Below are 23,024 nucleotides of genomic sequence, written 5' to 3' on the forward strand. Positions count from 1 at the left end.
AGTGTAGATCAATAGACCTATCATAAGTCTATACATGTAATGTAATATTTAGTGATGGTTATGTTTTTTTATTATTATATATAATGTGAAAAATCTCTACAAGTAAGAAGAAAAACAGCTAATTATTATTATATATAATGTGAAACGAAGTTTTATTAAAAGAATAAAAGAAAAAATGCTATTAAATTAATTTATATAATTCAAAATGTTAATCAAAAGCTTCATAGCAATTTTAATTATTCTACTAGGTAGGGATCTTACCTCACAATATTACTCCATAAGTTATAAAATGTTTAGGTCCATAAATTGTGAGGATTCAAGTCCATCCTACCAAAATATTTATAATAAAAGCACATGTGATGTTATACATACACTTTATCTCTCTTAGTTTGCCTTTGTATTTTATTTTTGGATTTTGATCTTTTATATAACGATGTAAGTTGAGCCAAGTGAGAGGTATTTTGATTCTAAAATTCTTTTTTTTAAATAAAATACATATGTAATGACATTTTTTTATTCTGAAGTGTATATATTGATCATTTTAAATACGCACAAAATATTAATAATTAAATTAATGATAAAGTTATAATAAAAATATCAAGAGTTTGAATCTTTAATTTGTCTCAAGGCGTAGAAATTTTATTCACTCATTTTATTTTATTCTTCTATTATAATATATAAAAGTAAATTTTACTCATTATATCAAATAAAAAATAATAAAACTAACCAACAATATGATAAACATATATCACTTGATCAATATCCATGTTAATTAACAAAGATGATAATAATATTGTATATAAGTTATAGGAGTTTGAAACTTGTCGGTGCGAAATTATGGTGCAAGAATTGTTGTGTATATTTATACAAATTCTTCTATGAGATGGTCTCACCGTGAGATATGCCTTATATTTGGGTTAAATGGCCCAATAATATAAACTTTTAGTTTATGAGCTTATGATACACATATATATCATCTTACTGTGAGACATTCTCATACAAGACGGGCTGAAAGATGCAAAGAGATAATCGAGCCCGTAGTTAATTTTTAATTGGCCCTTCACAAGCGTAATCCATTCAAAAGTAAATTAAAATAATTTTAAGCTTTGAGTTCGGCCGTCTTGTATGAGACCGTCTCATCATCAGACGAGTCCATTCAAAAATGTCCATTAGTAAAAAAAAATATAAACAAACAATGAAAACCAAATTCTCATCTGTATACAGGAAGCGGTTATTTTTTAAAATAATTTGGACTAACCCAATTGAAGTCGTTTCACAGTAAGACGACCTCAATAAAGAGAAAGTGCTTTGAGTTTTATAACCATTAAATATAGGAAAAATTACCTAGAATAATCCAAAATTTTCATGATTTTCCTACAATAATCCCACCTATTGATTAACCATGAATAATCCCAACTTTTGGAATTATTTGTCTAGAGTAAACTTGGGTAACCCAATGACCTACTATAGCAGGTAATTTACAAAAAACGTACACTAAAAATTAATGTAAATTGGAAAAAAAATTTAAATTTACGTAAAAGATTCTGAATAATAAAAAAATTAGAATTTTTTTTCCACATTTTTTATGATATTTTTTTCAACATTTTATTTGATTTATCTTTTTTTTAAAAAAATTAAACTTGCTATAGCAAGTCATCAGATTACCAAGTTTAATCTAGGAAAATACCCCCCAAAGTTGGATTATTCATAGTTAGTCAATAGGTGAGATTATTGTAGGAAAATCATAAAAAAATTGGTTTATTCTAGGTAATTTTTTCTTAAATATATTTACTAATATAGCATAAAATTTAAAATTTATCCCGAAATCACGCGTTAAAATATAGTATTTTGTTATTTTTATCTTTTATTTTGTTTTCTAATTTTAGTTTTATAACCATTTGAGGGACTACAATTGAATTCCTAATTGATGATACGTGAAGAGATTGTCAAAATATGTAAACCTTTCACTAGTGGAAAAAATCTTATATGCTGCACAACATATGATGTGGTTTTACAAAAACGCAGCATAAAAGTAGTAGAAAAATCAGGCAAAAAAAAATAGGGTATATGTTGCGAGTCTCAGATTACCGCAACATATACTCTATATTTTTTTTGATGAAATCCTGCCTTCATTCATACAGCACATTCAAAACCTACGAAAATATATTATCTATTTTCAAAACGCACCTTACTTCGACATTTGCTCATTTCTCTCTTCATCTTCTTTAACCCTCTTCTTCAACCCATGAAAATTTGTTGTTGTTGTTGTTCTTCTTCTTCTTCTTCTTCTTCAACCTTTAACTTCTTCAATACCCACGAAAATAGTTGTTCTCTTCTTCAAAACCCACGCAATTGTTTAGAGCTTCATTTTTTTAAGGTATAATTTCTTCTTCAAAACCCACGAAAATTGTTGTTGTTCTTTTCGTTTTTTTAGTTTTTCAAGTTTCATGGTGTTTAGGGCTTAGTTTTTTTTATTCTAGTTATGTGAATTTCACTTAGGTTTTTGATGGTAATGGTATTTATTGTTGTCTTTGTTTTTTGATGCAAGGTATGTGAAGGTATGTGAAGCTATTTTTAGAAGCATACAATATGAGGGCTGTTTAAACAATCTAAGGTATAATTTCTTTAACCTTTTAGTTTTTCAAGCTTCATGGTATTTTAGGGATTTTCAAGCTTCAACCTTTGAACATATGTTGTAAATAAGTTTGTTTTTGTGTATAAGTATGAATTTCTTTTGGATTAAATTATGGGTTGTGCTTTTATGAATTGTTTTTGTTATGTGAATTTAAGTTTGTAATTCTAAGTTTTGTAAACAATCTAATTTTGTTTGTGTTATGTGAATCTAAGTTTGTTTTTGTTATGAATTAAATTATGGGTTGTGCTTTTATGGATTGTTTTTGTTATGTGAATCTAAGTTTGTAATTCTAAGTTTTGTAAACAATCTAAGCTTGTTTGTGTTATATGAATCTAAGTTTTGTTTTTGTTGTGGATTAAATCATGAGTTGTGCTTTTATGTATTGTTTTGGTTATGTGAATCTAAGTTTGTAATTCTAAGTTTGTTTTTGTCATGGATTAATCACGGGTTGTGCTTTTTAGAATTATTTTTGTTATATGGATTAAATCATGGGTTGTACAACGAATTTCTTGTTTTTTGATGCTAGTTATGTGAATCTCACTTGGAATGTTGGTCATTTGACTAGTTGATGGATATATGATGATAGAAGAATTATAATATTGTGCATGTATAAGTATGCATTTTAAAGTTTAAGACATATTGAAATTGTGTTGTATTTGATTTCAATTAGTAGTAGGTTGTTTAAGTATGAATTTTAAGGTTTAAGGCATATTATTTTTGTTGTAATATTAAGCTTGGTATGTACAACGAATTGCTTGATAATTTGGATGATTTTGCCTATGATTGTGGTGTGTTAAGTGGTGATTTTAGAAAGAATTTTAATATACATACATATATATATATATATATATATATATATATATATATATATATATATATATATATATATATATATATATATATATTGTTTAGTGATTTCAAGTGTCATTTGTAATTAGTTTGAATAAGTTAATTCGATATAAGTCGCAATATAAGTTTGAGCCATATTTTTGATGATTTGCTTATGTTTTGTGTTTTGTTTAACTACAGTGTTGGATTTTCGTTTCTTGACATGCATGAAGTCATTGATGAAATGAAGGACAAGTTAAATCGATGCATTTCAACCGAATTTTTGCGTAAAGTAGTAGATTGTACATGTAAATACATATGTAACATTAGTTTAGATTTTTCTATTTTGTATATATATATATATATATATATATATATATATATATATATATATATATATATATATATATATATATATATATATATATATATATATATATATAAAGTGATGATTAATTTGGATGATGATTGGTGATGATTGGGGAAATATAGAAAATTATTAATTTAATAATTATTATGTATATGGTTATTAATATTTATTGGCGAATTAATATAAAATAAAAAAAAAATTAGGTTACTAGAACCGCAACATATAGTCTCTTATATGTTGCGGTTCTGAACTGTAGCATATAATATTGTGTCATATGCTGCTATCACTAGTGCTGCGTGTCAAAATCACAGCATATTACGGGGATAAAACCGCAGCATATAAGGTTCTTTTCTACTAGTGTTTGATGTGTTCAATTTCTTTGGACCAGTCAATTCATGTGTTAAAGTTTGTAATTCGATTGTCTCTCCTATAAGTTAAATTAGCTTTATGTTTGTGATCCTTATATTGGGTGTTATACATTGGCGGATCTAAGGGGGTGTATGCGCTTGCAAGTGAGGGCACTGGTCATTAAAAAATTAAATGTGGTTCTCGGAAATTATGCTCCTCCTAGGAATTGAAGGCGGGACCTTTAATTTACAAGTAGTACATGCTATCGCTAAACTACAAAGCCATTCATAATAGTTACTTCATCATCATCATCCAACCCGGCTCAATTTTGATAGTTACTTGATTTTAGTAAATAATTCCGCTTTCCAGCTCAATTTTGTTTGATATAGGACCCTTTAGCACTATTTGTTGTTGTCCACTAAATAATTACTTTTTTTTGAGGTTACTAAATACTTCAATTAATTATTTTGGTAGATTTTTTATGGGTTATTATAACTTTATTGTCCTATTTTATATGCTTTTAAATTTATTACTGTTTACTAAATAATTACTATTTTGTGAGTTTTTTTTCTTATTTTAATTAACTAAAATTTATTTATTTATGAGTATGCTTTAAGGATTATTATTGTTTTAATTGGAATTATTGTTATAATTCAAACAACATATATGGTGTATTTTATATGTAAGGTAATAAGATACTATATTGTTGAATTATGTAACGATATACGGAATTTAACCTTTGAGCGTATAAAATTGCTTAATGAGTGTTTTACTATTAAGATAAAAGGTATTTTATTTGTTAGAAAAAAATATTCAAATTATATACTAATATATTTTCTAAAATCTTTTAGTTTTTACTTAAAACATGTCTTATAATACAAATTTATTTAATTTACACAACTCCATTATTAGAACTTTTCTAAAATATTAGACCTCTAACGGTCACTTCTCCACGCCAACATTTCACCACCGCAACCGTCACTAGTCACCTCTAAGAATGTGATGTTGCCATCACTACAATACCAACAACAACCACTAAAGTTCTTGTTAACAATATAAAAAAAAAACTCAAAATTCACGAAAAGGAATATTTCAGTTTTTTCTACATTGCAATTTAGACAAAAATTTTTTGTTAGATGATTTCCTTAACTACAAGTGGATGAGTAATATAGGCTCTCACTGACTGTAAGTTCTAGATCCGCCACTGGTGTTATATTAAGGTGATTATTATATTCCTATGAAATTTTGCTAATCACATCTAATATATTCCAATATAAATCTTAGTCCCCTATGTTCTTTTTTCTTTATTTTTGGATAGATAGAGGTCTATTTGGATAAAGTATATAATGCTTCCTTTTATTCTAATCAAATGTCCCATTTGGTTTTGGATATTTGTTGATGCACTATTTAATAATCCTAAATATCTTGAATTATGATTGGTTAAAAATTCTAAAAAAGTTGATATTAATGAAGTTTACATTCGAACGAATCAAAGAAGATGTCACTTGACAATATTTTAACTTATAAATTAAGAATAAAATTGAAGTACAAATTAAGAGTGATTGGTAAATAGTAGCAAAAAATAAATAAAATATTTGATCAAATCATCGTATACAGGCGGGTTGGCTCAAGTGGGGAGCAGCCACCGGAAGGTTATGTGATAGGAAATTCCCAAGCAAGTTAAAAGGAAAATTCTACTGCGCGGCAATCAAACCTGCTCTGCTATATGGGACCGAATGTTGGCCTTTAAAGAAAATTTTCGAACATAAGATGAAAGTTACAGAAATGCGTATGCTGAGGTGGATGTATATATATATATATATATATATATATATATATATATATATATATATATATATATATATATATATATATATATATATATATATATATTATATTATATTATATATATATATATAATATAATATATATTTATATATATATATATATATTATATATATATATATATATTATATATATATATATATATATATATATATATATATATATCTATTATATATATATATATATATATATATATATATAATATTATATTATATATATATATATATATATATATATATATATATATATAATATTATATTATATATATATATATATATATATATTATATATATATATATATATATATATATATATATATATATATATATATATATATATATATATATCTATTATATATATATATATATAATATAATATATATTTATATATATATATATATATATATATATATATATATATATATATATATATATATTATATATATATATATATATATATATATATATAATATTATATTATATATATATATATATATATATATATATATATATATATAAATTCATAATATTCACAAATAAATCACACAAAATTGGAAAAATATGATAATCCCTATTATTGTCCATGTAAATGTAATCATAGTTGATTTGTTCAAAACAAATAATGGCACAAAAAAGGAACAATATCATGGTGATTCATATTTGTTTCCTTGTGAGTATAATTACAATTGATTTGCTTTGAACAAATAATGCCACAATTAAAGAAGAAAATTATAGTAATCCATATTTATTTCTTAAAACTATTGATTTGATTACAATAAATCAAGGTATAGGATAAGATTTCAGTTTCACTAATACCTCTATAAATACCAATCCTTTTATCAATCTAGAGTACACATCTCAAATATTTTCAGTTTGCTTATAAAATCAAAGATGGCATATTCAGCAGAATTTTGTCAAGGTAAACTCTTCTTATTTTCCATCTTCAATCAATTGTGTACTTCATTTTGATATTTTTTGTTCTCATTTCAAATATTTTTTGTTTTTTTGTTTGACTTTAACTATAAATTTTTTAATAAGAATAAACATTTTAATTATTATCATTTTCGGTATTTTCATATTTGTATAATCATATCTATGGACATTAATATTCAAATACTTGTCTAAAAAATATGAGTGGAAATTTTAGCACCATTTATAAGAAGTCATGTGTTATATCCATACTTTTAACTCATAAAATTTCATGTTAAATTTTCGAGTGGATGGTTGAAATCAGGTGCGGCTCCGATAGAAGAGCTCTCGGAGCCACCGCATAGAGCCACCATATTTTTGGGCCTCTAGCTTTAGTTTCAAGATATATAAACATATACTTCAATGAAAGTTAATTTGTTATTAAATAATACTCTACCGTGGTATAAATAGTTGAATCAATGAATTTTTTTATCAATGAATTTTAATATCTTTTAATATAATTAGACTAGTCTCGGCATTTGTCATTAAATAATACTTCACTCTACATTGGCATAATAAATAGCTAAATAAAATACTCCATATTATATGTTCGCTTCTTTTCTTCCCATAAAATCATTATTATTAAATGCACATGGTCATAAAAAAAGTTGCATATTAATTGCATCTTTTTTGTAATTTTTTTATGTATTCTCTAAAGGTATTTTTATCCATTTTACTTTTTTACGTATTTTAAAGCCAATTTTAAGCCTCGATATCTCAAATACGCATAATAAAAAATAATAAAAATTATATATTAAAATTACTTGCATTAAGATGAATTTAACAAGATTCCATATGAATATATTTTGTCTTAAATATATATTTTAAAAATCAAATTTAAATTTCTTTCTCATAAAGTGGAAAAACTTAAAGTGGACAAACAAAAAAGAACGGAGGGAATACTATTTTAGACAACATAATTTTTTTATAACTACAATTTTAAAATAACGATTTAGAATACTCAGAACCTCCAGCCTCTAATAAATTAAAGACGACTTTGGTTAAAGTTTCAAGATATATTATATAATATTTTTTCCGAGTATCAAATAGATTAATATATATAAAATAAATATTAATATGCAGGAAAGAAGGCTTGGCCAGAACTACTTGGGATGGATGGTGAAGCTGCTAGGATTATCATACTGAAGGAGAATCCCTTAATAATATGGGCTAAAATAATTCCGTTGAATAGGATCGTCACTATGGACTATATTTGTCGTCGTGTTTGGATTCGTGTCGATTGTCAGGGAAAAGTTGCCAAGGTTCCTGTTATTGGCTAATTATATAAGATTTCTTGATTATATGAAACATTAAGAAACATCTTTAATGAAATAAAAGTTGACATCTTTATATATCCAATCTAATTCATAATCTAACGGCCCAAATTTATTTTTAATTTTGTTCTAATGATGCAAATTTATTCTTGTGTTAATATGATGGATATATATGATTTGCTTCACTGAAAATGGTAGGATTTTCGGTTGTCGTCAATTTGGTTCAAACAAGCAATACAAATAAGTTATTATTTGTATCTTTTCTTTCAAATTAAAGATATAAAAAATTATTATTTGTATCTTTTGTTTTCAAAAGATACAAATAATGTATTATTTGTAAATCTTTTATTAGTATTCTCCAATACAAGATAAAATAAGCTTAAAATATAAATACAAATAATTCTTTTTCCAATAGGAAAAAAATTATGTGAAATAATCTTAAATTATAATAATTTAAATTATTAAATTTTATTCTATAAAAATATGTAATAAAAATATTTATCTAACTAGTAACCCTTTTAAATTGAAATAATCAACAAATAAAAGTCAAGTTTATGTTTCAAATTAAATAAACCAATCTATTTTTATGTTAAGTAAATTCTAATAAATATAATTAACGTATATTATTTATTCTACCTTAATTTATTCAATGGTGATTGTATTTTTTTTTTATTTTAAATTATGACATCACTTTTTTTTTTTTTTTTTAATTTTCTTTTTTATGGATTGCCATTATTCACGAATTGAAAAAAAAAAAAATGAGTCATGCATATAATCAACATTTTTAGAATAGATTTATAGTAATGGCTTTAAGGACACAATAATCACTGTGTCACTGTAGGAGACCACTTATCTGAATTCTGAAAGCAAACTTAATACTGTGTACCACCACTGGTATAAGACACTTGGAGATTTAAACACAAAAACTTGGAAGAATTGTGTAAAATGCTTGACATTGATGTAGGCTTTATGTTATGTTTTTCTTGTTTGAGTTATTTGGTATCTCTTGTTTGTTTAATAAGCTAAGTATCTTCTTTTGAAGAAGCAATTTGTGTGACTTTATTTTGCATTTTTATGCACTATATTTTACATTTTGATATTGATGTTTTGAATTAAGTTTTGGATCTGTTATTTAATAGAATTTAAATAAAATAGTCTTTATTTTAGAATAAAATTTTAGACTTTCATGACAAGCCTATTTGTCCACAGGTCCCATCCATTAAAAATAGGACACAAGCGGAAAATAAATAAGCCTACAAATATGAACATACTTTTAAATATTCGACCTATGATTAGATTTTTAAAGGTGACTCTAATCCGCAACCTGTTCAAATCCGTTTATAATCACCTTTATCTAGCAAATTGACAATCATGCATGTTGGAGTATTTCCCACGTGGAAATATAAAATTCTCAATTATTTTCAAGGAATTAAACATGTGAACATGATCACTGATTTATTGATTGATAGAACATCTAAAACAATTACAAACAATTAGCCTCATTATAAACAAAGAATAAAAAATTAGGTATATTAAGTCAAAAAAAGTAGGATATTCGAAATTAAAGAGTAAATATAGAAAGTAAAAATATAAGGGTAAAAAAAACTAGATGAATTTATTAAGATGAACTAAAATGGAAAATAGAACACATTGAGTGGGACGAAAAAGTATATCGTTTTATACTTCTTACTTACCTTTAAAATTATTAGTTAAAATAAGAGCAAGAACAATTAAATAAAATAGATGGTTATTAAATAGGGTCGATGATGGGTGTTGAACAATTTTAATAGGTTTGTCTATGTTATCTAGCCATTTTTGCAATAAAACCAATTCAATGATCGTATCTACACAAGTAACGAGGTGTTAGGAGGCCTTGGACGATGTTTTTTTCAAGTAACTCCTCCAACACTCAAGTCAGTGAAAGTATGAGTTGTAGACCTATCACGTCCAATCCCAAATGCATTGTGGCTTTAGCTAATTGAAGGAACTTAACTAGAATTTGTTTTATGGCGCGAGGCCTTAATGGATGCTTCTTGTTTCACAAGAAAAAATAAAGTCACTCAAATGTCAATAATTCAAAACAATAAGTTCACATAATATCTAATGAAAAATAGATAATTCTTTAAAATGAAAGTTTATTTTTTTAAGGTGATGAATGAAGAATATTTATACTAGAAATTCAAATATCCCAACGATACTTTTGACTTTTGAATTTTATCGTTATCATTTTTTATGTGGTTTTCTTTAATTTTGTGTGAAGAGGTAGCTACAACTTTGTACGTGGTAGCTTCTCATTGTTTGTTTATAAGAGTATTAAATACAAAGAACGACTTTACTCTTTTTAGGGATACTCTTATGCCTTGTTAGCTAAAGTACTTATCAGTCATATCATTTAGAGTAGATGAGGTATTATAGCGACACTTTCCTTTGCAGCTCTTCATTTTAGGAAGATTTTCCCCAATGATGCAAGATTTGGATTCCGCTTCTATGACCCTGATCTAGACACAGACACAAACATATTAGAAATAATCTGATGAGGGCCTTGTATTGGCATTTTGCGCCATGAATTAAGAATATCAGGTAATTGATACGATATCGCATGCTTAGGCGAGTTCGAATTTCATATGCTTCTTTTGTAAATGGAATATATATCAAGCACAAGATAGAAATTTGTGTTGTATCCACAATTATAGCTACACGTTTGCGTATGAGGTTATGATAGTATATAATATAATCTGAGCTAATGATTAAGGGCATTATTATTTGTCGCCACCCTTTTCATTTTATCGCCACCCCCCCTCCTAATGAAATTACGAATTTGCCCCTGATTTTTAAAAATTTACAAATTTGCCATTGAGTTAATAACTTTTCATTTTCATTTTTTTTAATTTTTTTTAATTATTTTTATTTATATTATTATTGTTATTATTATTATCATAGTTATTATTATTATTATTATTTATTATTATTACGGTTATTATTATTATTATAACGGTTATTATTATTACGATTAATAATAATAATAATAATAATAATAATAATACTAATAATAATAATAATAATAATAATAATAAAAATAATAATAATAAAAAAGAAATTAAAAACAAAATATCAGTCGCACAAAACGTGCGACTGACAGTCGCACAAAGCAGTCGCACGTTTTGTGCGACTGGTTTTTTTTTTTATTATTATTATTATTATTATTATTATTATTATTACGGTTATTATTATTAATTTTATTATTATTATTATTATTATTATTAATATTGTTGTTGTTATTATTATTATTATTATATTATTATTTTTGTTTTAATTATTATTGTTATAATTGATGTAAGAAAGAAAGCATAAAAATTGACAAACACAAAACACACAGAATTTACGTGGTTCACCGACAATGTGTCGACTAAGTCCACATGCAGAGGAGAGAAAAATTTTATTACTAGAGGAAACCCAAAATACAAATATTGGCTAGATTATAGAAAATAAGAGTTTATAAATTACTCCAATACATAACACCTTAGCCAAAACAGATTTTTTTGGGATGAAGCAAAACTAATGCCCAAGACTCCTTTTATAAGGAGAAGAATAACAAGCCTTTGTTATTCTTCTCCTTATAAAAGGAGTCTTGGGCATTAGTTTTGCATCATCCCAAAAAAATTTGTTTTGGCTAAGGTTTTCTGTATTAGAGTAATTTATAAACTCCTAATTTCTATAATCTAGCCAATATTTGTATTTTGGGTTTCCTCTAGTAATAAAATTTTACGCTTTCTTTCTTACATCAGTTATAACAATAATAATTAAAACAAAAATAATAATTTAATAATAATAATAATAACAACCACAATATTAATAATAATAATAATAATAATAAAATTAATAATAATAAAAAAAAATTTTTTAAAAAAATACAAGTCGCACAAAACGTGCGACTGTTTTGTGCGATTGTCAGTTGCACGTTTTGTGCGACTGGTTTTTGCGACTGTCAGTCGCACGTTTTGTGCGATTGGTATTTTTTTTTTAATTTTTTTTTTTATTATTATTATTTTTATTATTATTATTATTATTATTATTATTATTATTATTATTATTAATAATAACCGTTATAATAATAATAATAACCGTAATAATAATAATAATAATAATAATAATAATAATAAAATTAATAATAATAATAATAATAAATTAAAAAAAAAAATACCAGTCGCACATGCTTTGTGCGACTGTCAGTCGCACGTTTTGTGTGACTGGTATTTTTTTTTTAATTTATTATTATTATTATTATTATTATTAATTTTATTATTATTATTATTATTATTATTATTATTATTATTATTATTATTAACCGTAATAATAATAACCGTTATAATAATAATAATAACCGTAATAATAATAATAATAATAATAATAATAATAATAATAATAATAATAATAATAATAATAATAATAATAATAATAACTATGATAATAATAATAACAATAATAATATAAATAAGAATAATTAAAAAAATTAAAAAAAAATGAAAATGAAAAGTTATTAACTCAATGGCAAATTTGTAAATTTTTAAAGATCAGGGGCAAATTCGTAATTTCATTAGGAGGGGGGGTGGCGATAAAATGAAAAGGGTGGCGACAAATAAGAATCGGGATGATTAAAACTCCTAATTCCAAAATATCATACATTATTTTTTACTTACAAACATTTGGTTAAGAACATTCGTCGTTAAAAATATATCACAAATATTTTGTTATAAATTATAAATACGTTGAAAAATAATTTAATGGGCTTTGTCTCGACAGTAAATTAAGAACATCCTTTATTGAATATGATACTACATACTTGTGTCATGAGCGAATGGCTAAGACCTTCAAATTAAATATACTTTATGGACTTGTTCAAGAAAATTATTAAATTTCAAGTTCAAAATTAAAAAAATACTAACAATTTTCCATCCTGACCCTAAAATTAAACTTAAACCAACCCTAACTTAACCATGACTCTTAAACTGACCTTTGCTTATCTCTTAACCATACCTAATCCATAATATGCCCTACAACAACAAACCACAAACCAACAAAAACATTAGTCTTATCAACTTGGATTTATTTTGTCGTTAAACCTGATATTTCAATTGCTTTAAAGCCACTTGCTATTTGGCTTTTTAACTAGTGAATAAGTCAAAATTTGAAAAGTCAACCGACAATCCATTTAACAAACAATGAAAGCACTCACGAAATTTATTTACCAACAATAAATCATCAAATTTCAATTTAATGTTATTTTAATTATTAAATTTTCATTATTCATTTCCATCCTATTCTTTCGTTCTATGCGTCTTGCATCATTTAAATGTAAATTTTTATTATTCATTTAAATGTAAATGTTTTTGTCTCTCATGTTGTGATGAGGCAGAATATGTTTGATTTATGTTTTTTTCTTAGGTTTTTAGTTAAATTTTTGACTTTTGACTTGTTAGTTAGTCAAACAGTCAAAAAAAAAAAATTGGATAAATGACTTTTAAGTAAGCGTAAGCCAAATAAAAAGCAACTCTAGTTAGCTTTTAGTTGACTTTTGACTTATTAACTCAGTTTTTCTAATTAACGACCAACAATCGATAATTAAATTTACCAAACATTTTTATAAGTAATTGACTTTTTCAGCTAACTTAAAAGCCAACAAAAACATTAAATATATGCGGTTGGTTAAAGAAGGCTGAACGAAAACCCACTAATTATTATTATTATTTTTAAATATTGTTATTATTATTATTATGATTATTGTTATTTTAAATCCAGAAACATTTTTACCATTTGATAATATAAAGGCGACCATAAAATAAAAAGGTGAAGATGTTACTAATACCCCAAACCAAAAGTCCATCTAAGTATCTAACCCAAAATCTCCCCCACTTTCTTCTATCTCGCCTAGATTAACCCTAGTTTAATCTAAGCTATTTATGTCCATCCTTCTCCCATCATTCATTTCTTCGTTTCCCCTTCATTTTCTCTTTCCTCCATTCACGATTTCCCTCATTCGAACTCCTCCTTTTATTTAACAAACCCTAGTTTTTGACTCAGTTTTTGCTAGGGTTCATCCCAGCATTGTTATGATAGCTGTAGTTGATCAATTAAATAGATTCGAATCACCTCCAAAAAATCGCTAATGGCAGAACCTCGACGATTTTCGATCGGCTTCGCTTTAGCGCCGAAGAAGCAGCATAGTTTTATTCAAGAATCACTAATTAACATCGCTCGTGAACGTCTCATCGATTTGATCAAAATCGATACCCAAACACCGTTGATCGATCAAGGACCGTTCGATTGTATCCTTCACAAATTGTACGGCGACGATTGGAAACAACAACTCGGCGATTACAAAGCCAAAAACCCCAATGTCGTAATTCTCGACTCTCCGGAGGCAATTGAACGTCTTCATAACCGGATTTCTATGCTACAAGTTGTTTCTGAGTTAAAAATTGTGAAAAGTGACGGGAATACTTTTGGAATCCCGAAGCAAATCGTGATTTATGATGCAGAAACGCTTCGTGATGATCGATCTTGGGAAGGATTGAAGTTTCCTATGATTGCGAAACCCTTGGTTGCAGATGGAAGTGCAAAATCTCATAAAATGTCTTTGGTTTACAATCATGGAGGGTTGAGTAATTTAAAACCTCCGATTGTTTTGCAGGAGTTTGTTAACCATGGCGGTGTAATTTTTAAGGTTTACGTGGTTGGAGAATACGTGAAATGCGTGAAGAGGAAGTCATTACCAGATGTTTCAGAAGAGAAATTAGAGAGTTTAGGGGGATTGGTGACTTTTTCACAGGTATCAAATTTGGCTAGCAATGAGAAAACAGATGAGAAGTATTATAAGATGATGCATTTGGATGATTGTGAGATGCCACCACAAGAGTTTATAACTGACATTGGTAGAGGATTAAGAGAAGTTCTGAAATTAAATCTATTTAATTTCGATGTGATTAGAGATACAAGGCTGGGAAATAGGTATCTGGTGATCGACATAAATTATTTTCCTGGGTATGCAAAAATGCCTTCGTATGAAAGGGTGATGACTGATTTCTTCTGGAATGTTGTTTCGAAGAATGAGAGAAGAGAAGTTGATGAGGTAAAGCTTGAAGAAGAGAGTAAATTATTGGGGGATAACAATGACTTCGAAGTTGTTTGATGATAAATGCAGGATACATCTGTTACTGTAGGTGACAATTTCTTCTCTTTTTTTTCCTTTACCCTGAAAAAGAATAGAAGCTGAGGTTTTATCAATTTATCATAGAGGTGAGCACTTAGGTTCTTTAATTTTTTTGTTGCTGATGATGTTCTTTCTTATAATTTTATTTATGGAAACTAGAGAGATTATCACTAGGTGGGTGCTGGAAGTCAATGTAAATTCCATCTTGGTTTTTAGGGGTATGACAAATAATTTTGAAATGGTTGAGAGGGAAAGAAAAGGGATTGCTTTTATGGTTTTATTAAGGATTTAGTTTTTTTTTTCTTCACAAGTTTTGTAATCATCTTTCCTAAGGAAATGTTCAATTTGTGCCTTTTCTGGTACTTTTAGATCAATGAATTTGTCTTTTTGGTTCACTATTTTCATTCTCTGCCCAAAACACTGTTGTTGTCTTCAGATTTAGCACCTTATCTTTCTTATTCTGCGATAATAGAACACTTTGAGTTGATCTAGAGCTACACTGTATGATTGTTGCGTGGTATTTCCAAAATCATAACTTAAACTAAGATTTTGGTAATTTCAAGTTCTTTTTGGATTATTTCCTTTTAGGAACTATTTAAAGTTTCTATCTTTCTTCATTACTTACTCCAATGAATCTTGGTATGTTAAGTCTATTGAGGGTGATGACTGATGCCAAAATCTGTCGAGATTTTTGTTCTATGATTAACATGAATACTAAAACAATTAGTCCTGTGTGAAGTTGTGTTAGCCGGAAGCCTTTCCATGTTTATGATTGCAGATTTTAGGAAAAGGTCACTTGTGTATAGATTTTCGTTTAACCTTTGTCAAGAGTAATTTATCACTATGACTGATTAACTTACGACAAAGTCTATTTTTGTCCATATTATTTTAGTGTGCACTAATCTTGTATTAAAATAGTAAATATTTTTACTTGATAAGTATAATCAAGCACGACCATCGAAAAATACTTGCTATTATTAGATTGATTCACAATAAAATAGTGTGGGCCAAGTTTATATAAGACTTCTACTTTACTTATTCACCTGGGTGTTTCTTGGGCGAATACTGAATAATCTGGTGTCATAATGGTGATGTATTGACGTTTTAATTCAAAAAATTCCCTTGACTTTTTTTGCTTGGGAATGGAATGAATTGTGTCAATAGTCTATCATAGTGCAATATCAACACCGTATCTTATCGTACCGGCTGTTTCGTAAAGATTTTCAAATTTTCCATAGCGGTATTACTTGTATTGTAAAGGTGAAAAAAACCGCGATTTAGGTTGTTTAGAGCAATGTTTCATGGTTTAGGCCGATATTTAGCGGTGAGGTTGTTGCATCATTCCCAACACTGCATCACCGTGTCCGTTATCGCAACCATGACCATTACCACATTTTTGCACCATCTTCTCTTCATGGTCTTTGTTTCCTAATGTACTGCAACTTTTATTGTTCTCGGGGATGAAAAACTCAAAAACTTTTATTGTTCTCGGAGATGAAAAAACTCAAAACACGTTCAAGTATTGGACACGCTTTGACATTCTCAATATCGCATATGTTTGTAGGCTCTTCTTTTCCTTGATTCTTTGAGCCTACAACGCTGCAATGCTTTATGCAATATATTTGTAATAACATGTTCTTCTATATTCGCTAGTATCTTTCTAGTAGAGTGGTCACCCTCGTCAATGGTAGTTGTGCATGAAGCTTTGGTTTCAATGGTTTTTTTTCGGTTTGAATTTGGGATGTTTCAGAGTTGAAAGGCAGGGGTTTTTATCTGATCTTGTTTTGGTGGAATATTGCCTCTAAATAATTGATCTTGTGCAAGTATTTGAAAGTATGAGGTAATTGTTGATATATCTGTTTGAGCCATATGTTCTCATTTTCTTTTGGTTCTGTTTAATGTTGACTCAGTGTTGTCCATGAATCTTTCACTTAACAGTTCTTATGTGGCTGAAAAACCTAACTCCGAACTTTGTATTTAGTGCTGCAACGTCCAGAAATTTTTTTCTCAAGTGACACTTTGGGCCGTGATTAGTGAGTGACTAGTACGATGTGGCGGGGGATCTTTTTTTCATATAGTAAACCTTCAATGCTCTGTCTGACTGTAATCTTCTGTTACTTGGATATTAGGTTTGATTATCTGCTTTTTCGTTTAGTATTTAATGTTCAATGTTTGATCTAGACTTCGGTAATGTGAGTAGTTGGTGCTTGTGGTAGATGTCTCCATAAATTTATGATTAGATTATGCCATTTTGGTTTCATGCTTTGTCCTACGCTGCAATGACACTTTGTTTGGTAACTAAGGCATGTGTTGAAGTTGGTTTAAGGTAATGAACAGTGATGATGATCAAATTGTGATGACCTAAACGTATAATGTAGTTTTGTATCTACATTTGATCATTTGTGCCATGATGCAATTTGTTTAACATCTTAATTTTCTCCGGTGGTATTGTTGTATTATGCAATGATGATATTGGTTAAATCAACTCGTTCACGCTTTTTGTCTGGAGTTTACAATCTTCAATAGTTTTTAGATGTGGCGCATTATGCCAATTCGGGATTTGGGAATTTTTAGATTCCTTTTGCTCTACTGTGTTTTTGTCAAATGAGAAAGAGTGATGCTTAAATGTGTATTTGTATTCCCAATACAAATCCCATGATGAATTTTTGACATTTGGATAAATTGACATTGGGTGGCAGGTTAGGGAAGTTGTTCTGTTGCAGATGTTGTAGCAATCAGTAAGATTGTAGGTTTGTGAACTTGCTCCAAGCTGCTGAAATTGTCTCCACAATGGCAGATACTTAATAAATTACTTCTATTACTTAGCTTTTTTGTACGTGTTTAATGTTTTAAGTAGCTGTAAATCTTACAAATTAGCTTTTGTAGAAGCCACCATTCGCTTTGAAGGATTTTCTAATGATACCTTTGTCTTGGGATTGGGACATTATGTTAGGTTCGAATGGTATGCTTAGGGGTGTTTAATGTCATTGTCTGTGTGATTAGGATATCTTTTTGGTCTGAGAGGTATGTTTGGAGGTTCATAACGCCCAATATCCTTTTTTTACAAATATGATAAAAGAAGTAGTTGCCTAAATTGTAAGGTTATCATGGTGGAGAATGTAAACCACCCAATACAAATTCCTTTTGCTCAATCTCAAGAGTAAACGTAAAGGAGGCCAAAGAGGAATGCAGGATTAGATGATGGAGATTAAAAAAGAATAATATTGAAATTTTTGCCGAAAAAGTTTTGAAAAAGGTAAAATCCAAGACTATGCACGTGTGTAGGTTCTTGTATGTCAGAATGTCATGCAATTTTGGTGATTAGTTTATAGAATCTCAAGGTTATCTTCGTTGCTTTTTCTATATAGTTTTAATCTTTTAGAAATTGAAGAGAATGTATAAGTTAAATCTGAATGTGGATTTAACCATTTTAACGAAACAAGGACATATTTGACCTCCCTTTGATGCTGGTGGTGATTCAGTACTTTTGATCGATCTTATATCTTGTTGGAGATGCCTATGACCTATGTGTGCATTTGTGTTATTTCTTTTTGATTTTACTTTTTAGAAGGGGTTTCAAGAAGAGACCTTACCCCAAAGTTACATATCCATGTTGCGAGTTGTTAGTTTTGTGGCTTTTTGTTGTCGGAAAGTTTTATTTGCAATCATCTACCATATTCTTTTGTGGGATTAATTTTCTGGAAAGAGTTAGTCTAATAATTTTCAGATTTTTTTGTTGGTTTGGTTTGAACCTTATATGGCAGAATGGGTAACTCTTCTGATGTGGTGTAAGAGCATTTCCTTGGGAATCGATTTCCCTTTGTTAACATGGAAGTAGTACTAAGTAGATGGATATGGAGTTTGCATCTAATATAAGAGTCTAAGAAGAGTGTCTAAGTAGTCAAAATAAGAAAGTTTTTCAAAAGTGCTTTGTAATGTGAGAAAAATGAAAACATTGTTGCTATGTGGGTTGCTTTAGTTGAATTTTATTTTTGTCTTTTGTGCTTGAATTGAAGAATGATCATAAGAGCTGATGATTAACATTTATCATAATTCTGATAATTCATCCTGTGTTGTTGAGTGTTGAGTTATTTTCCCAATTATATATATCTGGAAGTTGCTTTCTCAAACATCTTGATTTTTTGTTATGAGAACATCAATCTGGCTACATGGTGGGAAGTTTTTTATAGGGTTAGGTACTTTAGGAAGTATACACCTAACGGTTTGGTGTCGAAACTTGAAGTTAATTCCTTATATATCGTATCTGTTTGGAAGCTACTTTCAGGTGCAGTTCTCTTGGGTATGTCAACAAATGTACTCTCTCTTGGCTGGAGGCTATCTGCAATTCTGCGTAAATGTAAGTCGTTAACTTTTTCTTTCTTGTTCATATTATCAATATGAGTGTGGTTCTCCCAACCAAGAGCATAATACTGTTCCTTATCTTCTGATGTCTACTCCTCTTATTTATGCTCATTCATATTGTTATGAGGTGCCTTTTTAGTTTTTAGTGTTGATGCAGCTGCTGCAATTTGCTGGGAGAGCTGAAAATTTATCTGCTATACATAGTTTTGCTACTTTGTCTAGATCCACTTGATTAAATTGGAGATTAAGGCAAAAGACAATCGGGTGGAAGAAGATTGTGGATGAGTATAGAGAGAAGATCAACATGATAATTAGATAAAGATAGAAGATGAGCACATGGATGAGATTAAGAGATAGAATATGGTTGCATTTACTAGTTATAAAAATTAGTAGGATTTGAACCAATGGCCGTCCCATCCTTGACCTCTGGATTAGGTGGCTGGGTCAGATACCCTCGCTGCCTAATAAATTAGACATTTTAAAGAGAAAAGGATAGCATGTTCACAAACATGGAGAATGAATCTGATGTCTGAATAAAAGTAACCATGAAAGGAAGTGTTTGGTGTTGTGTTCTGCTTATGTTTTGGTTAAGTGGTTGAAAGTTGTATGGTTTGTGGACAGGAAGTTGCATTGTTCATGGGAGCTAGGAGCTAGAGAAGTGGACATTATGGGCTATGTTCCGTTGAAGGGTGTTATGAACTATTATGCAATGATATGCACCTGCCAAGAATTATCCAAAAGAAACGAACTAAACAGAATATAGAGAAGAATACAATGAAGAAACATAAGAACAATGAACTAAATAATATTTTTCGTATTCTTGTTATTGAATGATTGCAACATACAGAGGATCCTTCGAGTGGTTCCAAACTCCTATGTGAACGAATCACCTAAACATACAAGCATACCCCAATAGAAGACCCTCAACTATATATATACAAGACTCTAAGAATAAACCTCCTAATAAAAGCGAAAGACTACTAAAAGTAAAAAGTCAACAATGCCCTTGGACCCTTCAACCCAATTCGTAATATTACCGACCGCCTGAAGTTCCACCTTGCACTCAAGGTGGATAAAAATAAAAGCTTTGCCTTCCACTGTTAGCAACAAGATGAGGATAAATGGTTAAGGACAAATTTTCCAAAATTAATTAACTTGGGTAGATTATAAGAAAATTTAGTCGGGCAAAAAAAAAAAATTCACAAAAAATGAGTCAAAACTTAAAAATGGATTGTAAATATTTTTGGAATGGGTTGAAAGTTTTCCAAATTCAAAAAGATTTTCGGCTTAAAATGATATGGTTTATCCTCAAATTAAATCTCAGAATTGCATTAGGACTATGCTGATGTCATCGCTGACATCAATTCTATTTTCAAAAATCAGAATCACTTTTCCTGGGTGATTATGGTTCCGTCTCAGACCAACCGTTAAGATACGGTAGAGGTTAGGTTGCAAGAAATTCGGCAGAATATGCTGGGTTTGGAAGGTAGATTGCGTGATTTAGAGAGTTCTCAATTGAAGTATCAATCAACCCAAGATGCAAAATTTGAAGAATTATGTTCCGCAATGGCATTGTTAACTGCAGAGGTTAAGTCATTGGCAGGGGTTAAGGTTAATCAAGATTTTGTATCTAATGAATCTTTAATTGGACAATCTGAGATTAGGCCAACTCAGATTGGTACTGGGCATCTTAAGACCGGCAGTTTCGGTCTGGGATTGGGCAGTTTTCGCATCAAAATGAGAAAGTGTTGAACCAAGAAGAAGCACAAGAAGAAGAAAGCAGTACAACAAGAGGGAGAAAAATGCAGGTCTTAAAAAAATGGGAACAGTGGACTAAGACAGAAAAAAATAAGAAGGGAAACAGAAAGAGAGTACGGCAAAGAAGAAACAAAGAAGGAAGGTATACATCCACGTGTGGAGGGGCGTGGGACAGAGCTTGCAGAGGCGCGTGTGGAGAAGAAGGAATGTGAAAAAACGAAAGACAAGAGAAAGGGCTTTGGAAATTCATGAGGAGGGAAAGTTAGTTCAAGTATTTAATGGATCTGGAGGAGGACCGGGAAAAACGACGATGTTGCGGGTGGCCGCCGGAGAAGAGGCCGGCGGGTCCTGGAAGTCGGCGGCGGTGGTAGATTGTTCGGAGAAGGCTGTTGTATTCTAGGGTTCGTGGGTTTTCAAGGAACTAAGACTGCAGCTGGAAAAGAAAAGTGGTTGACATAACATGGGTCCTGATATAATTCAGACAATTAATTTGAGGATAAACCATATCATTTTAAGCCTAAAATCTTTTTCAATTTGGAAGACTTACAGCCCATTCCAAAAATATCTACACTCTATTTTGAAGTTTTGACTCATTTTTTTCAGATTCACACATCATTTTTTGTGAATTTTTTATTTTTTTCGACTAAATTTTCTTATAATCTACAAAAGTCAATTAATTTCGGGAAATTTGTCTTCAATCATTTATCCTCATCTTGTTGCTAACAATGGAAGGCAAAGCTTTTATTTTTATCAATCTTGAGGGCAAGGTGAAACTTCAGGCGGTCGGTAATGTTACAAATTGAGTCGAAGGGTCCAAGGGCATTATTGACTTTTTACTATTAGTAGTCTTTCACTTTTATTAGGGGGTTTATTCTTAGAGTCTTGTATATATATAGTTGAGGGTCTTCTATTGTGGGTATGCTTGTATGTTTTGGGTGATTAATTCACATAGGAGTTTGAGACCACTCAAAGGATCCTCTGTATCTTGTATCTTGTTACAGTTCAATTACAAGAATACAAGAAGTATTATTCAGTTCATTGTTCGTTTGTTTCTTGATTGTATTGTTTTCTATATTCTATTTGGTTCGTTTATTTTGGATAATTCTTGGCAGGTGCATATCATTGCATAACAGTCTATAAAAGTTAAAGTCACGAATTGGGTCGAAGGGTCCAAGGGCATTATTGACTTTTTACTACTAGTAGTCTTTCACTTTTATTAGGGGGTTTATTCTTAGAGTCTGGTATATATATAGTTGAGGGTCTTCTATTGGGGTATGCTTGTATGTTTTAGGTGATTGATTAGTTCACATAGGAGTTTGGGACCACTCGAAGGATCCTCTATATCTTGCAATCATTCCATAACAAGAATATGGAAAGTATTATTCAGTTCATTAATTTTCTGTTTCTTGATTGTATTCTTCTCTATATT

The 23,024-nt window shown here is 29.0% G+C and overlaps 2 protein-coding genes across 3 annotated transcripts; both read left to right on the forward strand.

The window, feature by feature from the left end:
- Positions 1-6,890: 6,890 nt before the first annotated feature.
- Positions 6,891-8,346, forward strand: LOC130801638 (glu S.griseus protease inhibitor-like). Its single transcript, XM_057665518.1, has 2 exons — positions 6,891-6,944; positions 8,078-8,346. Exons 1-2 carry the CDS (start codon positions 6,917-6,919, stop codon positions 8,272-8,274), a joined length of 225 nt encoding a protein of 74 aa, XP_057521501.1. The 5' UTR covers positions 6,891-6,916; the 3' UTR covers positions 8,275-8,346.
- Positions 8,347-14,154: 5,808 nt separating this feature from the next.
- On the forward strand, positions 14,155-22,628 carry LOC130801596 (inositol-tetrakisphosphate 1-kinase 1-like). 2 transcript variants are annotated; one of them, XM_057665472.1, is made up of 2 exons: positions 14,155-19,832; positions 19,995-22,628. In XM_057665472.1, exon 1 carries the CDS (start codon positions 14,432-14,434, stop codon positions 15,452-15,454), a length of 1,023 nt encoding a protein of 340 aa, XP_057521455.1. In that variant the 5' UTR covers positions 14,155-14,431; the 3' UTR covers positions 15,455-19,832; positions 19,995-22,628. The 2 variants fall into 2 exon arrangements, with proteins under 2 accessions (XP_057521455.1, XP_057521456.1); XM_057665473.1 differs by having other exon boundaries at positions 20,459-22,628.
- Positions 22,629-23,024: the final 396 nt, after the last annotated feature.

This window comes from Amaranthus tricolor, chromosome 15, assembly GCF_026212465.1.
Source record: "Amaranthus tricolor cultivar Red isolate AtriRed21 chromosome 15, ASM2621246v1, whole genome shotgun sequence".
Classification (NCBI taxonomy): Eukaryota; Viridiplantae; Streptophyta; class Magnoliopsida; order Caryophyllales; family Amaranthaceae; genus Amaranthus; species Amaranthus tricolor.